Below are 10,703 nucleotides of genomic sequence, written 5' to 3' on the forward strand. Positions count from 1 at the left end.
TGCTACCGCACGGCAAGCGGTACCGGAGTGCCAAGTCTAGGTCCAAAAGACTTCTCAACAGCTTTTACCCCCAAGCCATAAGACTCCTGAACAGCTAATCATGGCTACCCGGACTATTTGCACTGCCCCCCCACCCCATCCTTTTTACGCTGCTGCTACTCTGTTAATTATTTATGCATAGTCACTTTAACTCTACCCACATGTACATATTACTTCAACTATCTCAACTAGCCGGTGCCCCCGCACATTGACTCTGCACCGGTACCCCCCCTGTATATATAGCCTCCCTACTGTTATTTTATTTTACTTCTGCTCTTTTTTTCTCAACACTTTTTTTGTTGTTGTTTTATTTTTACTTTTTTGTTAAAATAAATGCACTGTTGGTTAAGGGCTGTAAGTAAGCATTTCACTGTAATGTCTGCACCTGTTGTATTCGGCGCATGTGACCAATACATTTTGATTTGATTTGATTTGATCTAGTTATGCATCTTTACGTCATCTTAAAGCTTTTACTTGAGCCCTGTATTTACTTCAATGGCAGATCCAAGACCAAAGGAATTGGTTAATCTAACGTATGCTTCTAACTAGCTTTACTACATTGATCCAAATCGCACGTTGCTGTTGATTTAATCCTTGAAGAAAAAAAATCACATTTATGAATCTGCCGTTACCTCTGCAGAGCAGACGTGCTGTGTGACGTGGCAGAATGGGCGGAAGGGGTTGTTTGTGTTTTGGTTCGAGTAAAGGGGAAGTTGCGAGAAGAAAGAAAAAGGAGGAGACGTGATCGGGGTTGTTGAAATTATTCGTATGTTCAACAATACGTATCTGTCCGCACTGCGACCTTTATATGTGTATAGACTCTTGTGTGGTATTCTGTGTTCGTAAACCGCCTGGCTCTCAGGTATAGTAAGCGAAATGGTGTGAGAAGTTGTACATTTCAGCTCGTTAGTTGTCATTAGGCTAGCTTAGCTAGCTTGAAATGCTAACATTGACGTCTGGTGAGAAATGAAAAAAATAGGCCGTGGCCCCGACTTGGGAAGAGCCCTAACATCGGTTTTGTCATTTCATCGTTCCGACTCAAACCGTGTTCATGATGTTATTTATTGGTTGTGTTGATCATGTGTGGATATGGGTTCGTCATCTGATTCTGCTTGCTAGTTAGCTTATTGAAAATGTATTTAGCCAGCCAGCTCCATCATCACATTCGCAATCTGACATGTTTTTCTAACGTTAGCTTCCACCCAGTCACCTAGCTAGCTGCTTAACAATACGGTCAGTAATCAGGGAGTAGGTAGGTAGCACACGTTAGCAATTCAGATTTTGATGTAGATAGTTAGCTGGCTAGTTACCTGGCTTGCTAATAACCTAGCTAGCAAGCTAACGTTAATTGGGTTAGCATTTGCGTCTATTTGGAAAATGGCGTGCTCTCAATTTCCTAGCTAGCTACTCTAGCTTCGAAAATAAAGCGAAGAGTAGCTCACGTTAGCTATGCTAATTTAGTACATTGTTGGAAGTTTGAACAATCCATGCTAGCACTGCAGAGATTCATAACAGTGCTGGTTGAGTCACTTCCCACCTCGAAAGCAACAGCCAGTACAGGCCGTTGGCATTGCTGTTAGCCTATTGCGCATGTTTACTTTATACTTTTTTGCTATTATATTCGCTAGATGTAGGCAAACATATTTACATTGGAAGGCACTCTTTAAACAACACTGCAACGCCTTGCCCGTAGGCTTGAATGCGATTGTAAATATTTGTCAGTCCTTGCTCAGTAGTGTTTTCCTCTATGGCAAATTGTGTGTGTTTTGGAAAGGTTGAGGGGTACAATTTCAGCTCCGAGAGAGGATGTTACTTTGTGTACCGACAGTTTGCATGGTTTTGACTGTAAATGCATATGGGAAGTCCAGATCAGAGCCATATTATTCAGTATTTTTATATATTTCCAAAGTCTACAGATTAGACACACCCAACTCTCGTGTCAGTTGCAATGTATGGTGTATTTGAACAAGGAAAATATATTTTAGTGAGCTTACATATCCAGCCATCTCTGTGGTACCATGCACTCTGAGATTGTACAGGGCTGAGTCATAGTCAATACTCAAAATGGGTGAAAACAGGGATATACGATCTGCTTGTCCAATAAGAAACGCTTGTATTCGTTTTCCGTTGCACAGTCTTTTGCTATGGTGTGCCCTTATTAATATGCCCCAGCAGTACAGCCAGGTTTGACTGGCACCAGCCATATTTATTTGTTTTCAGGGCAGTCTGACACTCTCAATGGTCTTCAGTAGACAGAGGAGCATCTATTCAGAGGACGGAGAGAAAGACAGTGTCCAGTTCATTGTGTAGCTCATTCATTCCATCCCAACACTTCACCATATATTTTAGAGCTAAGTTGATCTCCTCTTTATCAGGAGAGTCTGGACACGGATATCAAGGTTTCTTCCTTTTTCTCTTTCGAGAAGCATGTCCACTTCCATACTGTCACCTTGACTCACTTATGGAGGATATAGGCCAGGGTTAAATTACATGTGTCAAAACAACTTCATGAAAACATCCTTATCTCTACTTTAAAACCCTCTTATCTTTACCACACCTGACATAACCCTAGCTAAAAACATCATCAGAGTCACGTGAATAATTTTTCATTTTTTCCTCCTCTCTACCGCCGCCTCCAGCTGAAGCCCTGACAGCGTAGTCAGACGTGCGGGACAGACACTGACCGGGGGATCTGACTAGGCCATGGCCAACAGGGGAGGAGCTACAAGACCCAACGGGTCTAACGCTGGTAACAAGATCTGCCAGTTCAAGCTAGTGCTTCTGGGGGAGTCGGCGGTGGGCAAGTCCAGCCTGGTGCTCCGCTTCGTCAAGGGCCAGTTCCACGAGTTCCAGGAGAGCACCATAGGAGGTGACCATCACTCATTTATGCACTTAGGCCGGGAACAGAAAATGATCTCTAGCCTCTTCTGCAAGTCCCTATCCCTTCAGTGTTATAAGATCTGAAAGAACCGGTTATGGAAGGAACCTCAGACTTGCAGACAATGGAGCAATAGGGACTATGGGTTGTTGTTGGGTGTGGGCTGTAGTTATCTATTTATCCCTTCATTCATATTGTTGAATGTGTTTAGTGAGGTGTCCTGCTCTAATGCTTTTTAAAGTTCACGTCAATTATGTATTTGACAACTCTCACTCTTCTCTCCTCCCCAGCGGCCTTCCTGACCCAGACAGTGTGTCTAGATGACACGACGGTGAAGTTTGAGATCTGGGACACGGCTGGACAGGAGCGCTACCACAGCCTGGCGCCCATGTACTACAGAGGGGCGCAGGCCGCCATTGTGGTCTACGACATCACAAATGAGGCAAGTAGCATCATTACTTGCCCTTATGGTCAGAATCAATTATCCTTCGTCAAAATGATAATTGAGCTCACATGTTTGGATATGTGGTCAAACTTGGGATCTCTTCACGCTGGATTATTCACATATGTTGGAAATTGGCCTAGGGCTCCGTTCCATTGAAGAAAAGGGATTCCAAATCGAAAGTGAAGTGTTTTTAACATCACCATTTCTATAATATGACTCTTGTCTCCAGGAGTCATTTGCGCGGGCCAGGAACTGGGTGAAGGAGCTGCAGAGACAAGCCAGCCCCAACATTGTCATCGCTCTGTCAGGCAACAAGGCTGACCTAGCCAGCAAGAGAGCCGTGGACTTCCAGGTGAGCCCTCCAAACACCTGTACCTGTCTGGTGTCACCAGAACACACCAGTGTGGTGTGTGTCTGCGTTTGACAGGCAGTGACTGTCTCTGACATGGTTGTTTTTCCCAGGATGCCCAGTCATATGCAGACGACAACAGCTTGCTCTTCATGGAGACGTCGGCCAAGACGTCTATGAATGTGAACGAGATATTCATGGCTATTGGTAGGTTCCTCTCACCCCGTGACACGCATCACTTACTGATATGTAATTGAATAGGGCCGTGCACACTGAAATACTCTAATACATACTTAGACAAGTATCAAGAAAATGTGAACTAGCAGGATGTTTTAATCCAGCGCTCCTCACCAGTAACTGGCTTTTTATGTTTTTTGTTTGTTTTTCTTCCGCCCCCCAGCGAAAAGATTGCCCAAGAGCGAGCCCGCGGCCGCCAGCGTTAACAGCGGGCGTAACAGGGGCGTCGACCTAACGGAAGCCGCCCAGCCAACCAAGGCCCCCTGCTGCAGTACCTAAAGCGAAGCCCCCCCCACCCCCACACTGCAGTAACTAATGTGATGTCCACCCCCCCCCAAAAAAAAACTCTGATCTGCAGCAACAAAAAAATATGCCCTTTGAACCCCCCTCCCATCCTACCCTTCCCCTCTCTGCAGTAACTAATGCAAAGCAACGCCCTCATCTATAGTTCTCTCAATGACGCCCGCCCGCCCCCTCCCTCTCCCCTACTGGTTCTGCTGTTACTAATTGAGACTCCTCCCACCTTCCTCCTTCTTTTCTGAAATTAGTGCCCGCCTTCCCTACCTCATTCTTCCTGACTATTGGCAAGCAGCAGGACTAAGGGGCGGGGCAACTCTGATGGTGGTCTCTTCTCCTGGGATAGCTACAGACTATCGCTCTGTGTTTCTAACACAATCTCTGTCCTTTTTGTTTGTTTGTTTTTTTGTTTAGTTGTTTTTTTTATAGTGGGAATTATGGATGCATGTATCACTACAAGGCCTAACATGATGATGAAAAAAAATTGATGTGTTAACTTTATTCAGCGGCACAAAAACATATATTCGCGAGAGAGGCTCCAAAGGTTTTCTAGGGCTAATTCATGACAAGTCTAAAGAAAAGACTGTTTAGCAGTGGATGGGTCCCTGCTAGTTTCTCTCTGTTGATCCATCTGTCTGTCTGCCCTCATCTTTATCTTGAGTAACGTATTCACACGCTATCCCCACTAAACCTTTAGTAGCACTATTGTAGAGTTGCTCCCTTCTGTCTCTCTTGGCCCCATCCCAGGACCTTGCCTGCTTCTAATGCTCAGTCCCAAATCAAACCCTAACCACTTAGGTACTTCATGTAGGTCTGAGAGGATTTGAGGTCTAAACAATCGGGTGAACATTCCACCAAGCCTATCAGAGGATAAGGTGGAGCGATCCTCATAATGCTCACACCTATTCGATTCTCTCAGATCTACTTAAGGGGTTAGAGGGCAATTTGGGATTGGGCATAGCTGTCCTAGTGGCATCGTGCAATGGTTCACAGTATTGGCTCTGTGATTTCTTCAGTGTCTGCAAGGATCTTCACACTGCAAAGCAAAGCAACCTGCCACCAACCCTACCTGCTATCACACCCTTACCCTCCCAACCCTACCTGCTATCACACACACACTTACCCTCCCTCCCCCACCCCACCAACCCCATCTGCTATCACCCCCTTACCCCCCCCCACCAAACCCTACCTGCTATCACCACCTTACCCCCCAACCCACCAACCCCATCTGCTATCACCCCCTTACCCCCCCCACCAAACCCTACCTGCTATCACCACCTTACCCCCCCCACCAAACCCTACCTGCTATCACCACCTTACCCCCCAACCCACCAACCCCATCTGCTATCAACCCCTTACCCCACCAACCCCATCTGCTATCACCACAGTATGGCATCGGGGCCTCTGAGACTTGTTCACTAGTGACCCCCCGCCCCCTGAATACCAAGCCTCCAGACCCCTCTCCCTCCTGACCTGATGGTCTCTGTCCGAGGGAGGGGTTAGATCCTGATCTATACGGGTTACAATGTCAGCTGATGTTCATTACGTCTCAACATGTAATGGATGAGATTAGGTCATGGTTCAGATTATGAGGCCTGTCCAGGTGTAAACAAGATGCTGGCTGGAAGGCAGCTGTTTTCCACCTGGAGAGACAGGGGAGCATGGTGAGGTGACCTCTAGGTGTTGAGAGAGGGGAGCATGGTGAGGTGACCTCTAGGTGTTGAGAGAGGGGAGCATGGTGAGGTGACCTCTAGGTGTTGAGAGTGGGGAGCATGGTGAGGTGACCTCTAGGTGTTGAGAGAGGGGAGCATGGTGAGGTGACCTCTAGGTGTTGAGAGTGGGGAGCATGGTGAGGTGACCTCTAGGTGTTGAGAGAGGGGAGCATGGTGAGGTGACCTCTAGGTGTTGAGAGTGGGGAGCATGGTGAGGTGACCTCTAGGTGTTGAGAGTGGGGAGCATGGTGAGGTGACCTCTAGGTGTTGAGAGAGGGGAGCATGGTGAGGTGACCTCTAGGTGTTGAGAGGGGGGAGCATGGTGAGGTGACCTCTAGGTGTTGAGAGTGGGGAGCATGGTGAGGTGACCTCTAGGTGTTGAGAGAGGGGAGCATGGTGAGATGACCTCTAGGTGTTGAGAGAGGGGAGCATGATGAGGTGACCTCTAGGTGTTGAGAGAGGGGAGCATGGTGAGGTGACCTCTAGGTGTTGAGAGTGGGGAGCATGGTGAGGTGACCTCTAGGTGTTGAGAGGAGCATGGTGAGATTACCTCTAGGTGTTGAGAGGAGCATGGTGAGATGACCTCTAGGTGTTGAGAGGAGCATGGTGAGATTACTTCTAGGTGTTGAGAGAGGGGAGCATGGTGAGGTGACCTCTAGGTGTTCAGAGAGGGGAGCATGGTGAGGTGACCTCTAGGTGTTGAGAGAGGGGAGCATGGTGAGATGACCTCTAGGTGTTGAGAGAGGGGAGCATGGTGAGGTGACCTCTAGGTGTTCAGAGAGGGGAGCATGGTGAGGTGACCTCTAGGTGTTGAGAGAGGGGAGCATGGTGAGGTGACCTCTAGGTGTTGAGAGAGGGGAGCATGGTGAGGTGACCTCTAGGTGTTGAGAGAGGGGAGCATGGTGAGGTGACCTCTAGGTGTTGAGAGAGGGGAGCATGATGAGATGACCTCTAGGTGTTGAGAGAGGAGCATGGTGAGGTGAACTCTAGGTGTTGAGAGAGGGGAGCATGATGAGATGACCTCTAGGTGTTGAGAGAGGAGCATGGTGAGGTGACCTCTACGTGTTGAGTGAGGGGAGCATGATGAGCATGGTGAGATGACCTCTGTAGGTGTTGAGAGTTTCTTCATTAGGAATCAGCTGACTCTGGCCCTGGATGGGTCCAAAATGTCACACTGTTCCCCAAATAGTGTACTGCTTTTGACCAGAGCCCTGCTCAAAAGTAGTGCACTATTTAAGGAAACGGGTGCCAATCAGGACGTCTCTCTCTTTGTCATGGTCACTATTCATCCCCTGTTCTTTAGTGCTTTAGACACTGTGTGTTTACGTACACAGGGAGACTGGGCTGTTTGGTGATAAAACATCCTCATAGAGACAACAAATACACAGTCAGACGCAGGTTTATTTATCTCCAAACCCTCCCAGACCTAAATACTGTAATAACACACACAAGCTAAAACACGGCTCGCTCACAGACATACACTTTAGTGTTATTTTTAAACCCTGGACCTGTTATATATACACACTCACACACACAACCTGTTCTGGTCAATAACTCTCTCCAGGTCTCTCTTCCTCATGCCTTGCACTAATGATTCTCATGAATAAATCTTGTCATAATTACAGCCAGTGTGATATAAATATATATATATATATATAAATAATATACTGTAAATAGGGTGTTGCAATGTAGTCTACTTTTTCGATTTACAATTGAGAAGACTAATGCTTGCTAGGGAGTTGTCTAGATCATCAATAAAAAACTGTACAGTTAGCAGAAAACAGCTTCGGTGTGGGTTTGGAGTTGTTGTTTTTTTCACAGAAATTGTCAAATTATAATCGATGGTGGTCTTTATAAATGTATGTAGTGTTATTAACAAAAAAATGAACTTGCATTTCTTTAGTGGTCTGTCTTTAAACTTTATTTCTCAAGAAAAACAGTGTTTTTTTTGTTTTTTTTTACATTCTCTAACGCATTTCACTCATTTGTTAGTGATCTTAAGTAAGGATGCCCTGTCCAATACTCCTCATCCTACTAGAACTGAACACACACAATACACCGTCTGGGTGTAGAATCCCTGCTGGAGCAAAGCAGAAAGCAGATCGGATTTGACAAAACTAACCGTCCGCTTGTCTTATAAAGTCGCTGTAAGAATGTAACAACCTTAGTAGGAGAAGAAAGTCTGGTCTGTTCTACTGTTGGGGTATTAGCTGGTGGATCATGATGATGATGATTAACTCATAGGGATGTACATTGTATACATTTTTGTTGTTGCTGTGGACACTTACTTGCAGCTGGAAAAAAATTAACAAATGCAAGCATTTTACAGTACTGTTAAATAATGACCAAATAAATACATCAATAAAATGGATGATTTATATTGTATGGAGGTTGTAGTGTGTGTGGAGTAGGATCTTTGGATTAGCTAAGAGGAGGAGGGTGGTTCCTATGTTCTATGATCTCTAGAACGTATATGGTTCTAAGATTGTTTTCAGTGGTTCTAGATGTTTTCTTACTCTACTGTACTCTGTGTGGTGTAAAGAACCCCAACCACTACGCCGGAGGTCTCCAGTGACATCCTGTTCTTTTTATCTGACCTTTGACCCCTAGCTTTGCCTATTGAGGTCATAGCGACTAAGGTACTGGTGGTCTTGTCAGACCTGTCCTCACCCTGGCTCTGAATATCGAGTCAGAATAACAAAACTATATTATAAGATGTAATAATGGGCCTATAATAGGAAACATTTTATTACATATGTATTGATGTGTAATTACAAGGCCTAGTACATTATTGTGGTATTTCTAAGGCGGACATCATCGGCAGCATCTTTTGTCTGCTTTTCCCATGTCTTATTATTATTTGCCTATGACGGTATGTCACACTCCATTTGTCCCAGGTCGTTACATTTGACCTTGAAATTCTCACTACAAATGGTAACACTTTTTGTGACCTCTACCCTGAATCATAGCCTCGGGTTGTGCTCGGGTTACCAGACGAGCTAAACCACTTCTATGCTCGCTTCGAGGCAAGCAACACTGAAGCATGCATGAGAGCACCAGCTGTTCCGGACGACTATGTGATCACGCTCTCCGTAGCCGATGTGAGTAAGACTTTTAAGCAGGTCAACATTCACAAGGCCGCAGGGCCAGACGGATTACCAGGACGTGTACTCCGAGCATGTGCTGACCAACTGGCAAGTGTCTTCACTGACATTTTCAACATGTCCCTGACTGAGTCTGTAATACCAACATGTTTCAAGCAGACCACCATAGTCCCCGTGCCCAAGAACTCTAAGATAACCTGCCTAAATGACTACCGACCCGTGGCACTGACGTCTGTAGCCATGAAGTGCTTTGAAAGACTGGTCATGGCTCACATCAACAGCATAATCCCAGAAACCCTAGACCCACTCCAATTTGCATACCGCCCCAACAGATCCACAGATGATGCAATCTCTATCGCACTCCACACTGCCCTTTCCCACCTGGACAAGAGGAACACCTACGTGAGAATGCTATTCATTGACTACAGCTCAGCATTCAACACCATAGTGCCCTCAAAGCTCATCACTAAGCTAAGGATCCTGGGACTAAACACCTCCCTCTGCAACTGGATCCTGGACTTCCTGACGGGCCGCCCCCAGGTGGTAAGGGTAGGTAACAACACATCTGCCACACTGATCCTCAACACGGGGGCCCCTCAGGGGTGCGTGCTCAGTCCCCTCCTGTACTCTCTGTTCACCCATGACTGCATGGCCAGGCACGACTCCAACACCATCATTAAGTTTGCCGACGACACAACAGTGGTAGGCCTGATCACCGACAACGATGAGACAGCCTATAGGGAGGAGGTCAGAGATCTGGCCGTGTGGTGCCAGGACAACAACCTCTCCCTCAACGTGACCAAGACAAAGGAGATGATTGTGGACTACAGGGAAAAAAAAAGAGGACTGAGCACGCCCCCATTCTCATCGACGGGGCTGTAGTGGAACAGGTTGAGAGCTTCAAGTTCCTTGGTGTCCACATCACCAACGAACTATCATGGTCCAAACACACCAAGACAGTCGTGAAGAGGGCACGACAAAGCCTATTCCCCCTCAGGAGACTAAAAAGATTTGGCATGGGTCCTCAGATCCTCAAAAAAATTCTACAGCTGCACCATCGAGAGCATCCTGACTGGTTGCATCACCGCCTGGTATGGCAACTGCTTGGCCTCTGACCGCAAGGCACTACAGAGGGTAGTGCGTACGGCCCAGTACATCACAGGGGCAAAGCTCCCTGCCATCCAGGACCTCTATACCAGGCGGTGTCAGAGGAAGGCCCTCAAAATTGTCAAAGACTCCAGTCACCCTAGTCATAGACTGTTCTCTCTGCTACCGCACGGCAAGCGGTACCGGAGTGCCAAGTCTAGGTCCAAAAGACTTCTCAACAGCTTCTACCCCCAAGCCATAAGACTCCTGAACAGCTAATCATGGCTACCCGGACTATTTGCACTGCCCCCACCCCATACTTTTTTACGCTGCTGCTACTCTGTTAAGTATTTATGCATAGTCACTTTAACTCTACCCACATGTACATATTACCTCAACTACCTCAACTAGCCGGTGCCCCCGCACATTGACTATGCAACGGTACCCCCCTGTATATATAGCCTCCCTACTGTCACTTTATTCTATTGTATATATAGCCTCCCTACTGTCACTTTATTTTTACTTCTGCTCTTTTTTTCTCAACACTTTTTTGTTG

General features: G+C 46.5%; 1 protein-coding gene and 1 long non-coding RNA gene across 4 annotated transcripts; both read left to right on the forward strand.

The window, feature by feature from the left end:
• The first annotated feature begins 719 nt into the window (after positions 1-719).
• LOC121572062 (ras-related protein Rab-5A-like) lies at positions 720-4,244 on the forward strand. 3 transcript variants are annotated; one of them, XM_041883936.2, is made up of 6 exons: positions 720-805; positions 2,679-2,908; positions 3,208-3,359; positions 3,592-3,714; positions 3,825-3,918; positions 4,112-4,244. In XM_041883936.2, the coding sequence occupies exons 2-6, from the start codon at positions 2,743-2,745 to the stop codon at positions 4,225-4,227; spliced, it is 651 nt and encodes a 216-aa protein (XP_041739870.1). In that variant the 5' UTR covers positions 720-805; positions 2,679-2,742; the 3' UTR covers positions 4,228-4,244. The 3 variants fall into 3 exon arrangements, with proteins under 3 accessions (XP_041739870.1, XP_041739872.1, XP_041739871.1); XM_041883938.2 differs by having other exon boundaries at positions 723-789; XM_041883937.2 differs by having other exon boundaries at positions 751-901.
• Positions 4,245-5,542: 1,298 nt separating this feature from the next.
• LOC121572063 lies at positions 5,543-8,342 on the forward strand. Its single transcript, XR_006661314.1, has 2 exons — positions 5,543-6,480; positions 6,580-8,342. It is a non-coding gene; the product is annotated as an uncharacterized LOC121572063 (long non-coding RNA).
• The last annotated feature ends 2,361 nt before the right edge of the window (positions 8,343-10,703 follow it).

This window comes from Coregonus clupeaformis, chromosome 8, assembly GCF_020615455.1.
Source record: "Coregonus clupeaformis isolate EN_2021a chromosome 8, ASM2061545v1, whole genome shotgun sequence".
NCBI classification, from domain to species: Eukaryota; Metazoa; Chordata; class Actinopteri; order Salmoniformes; family Salmonidae; genus Coregonus; species Coregonus clupeaformis.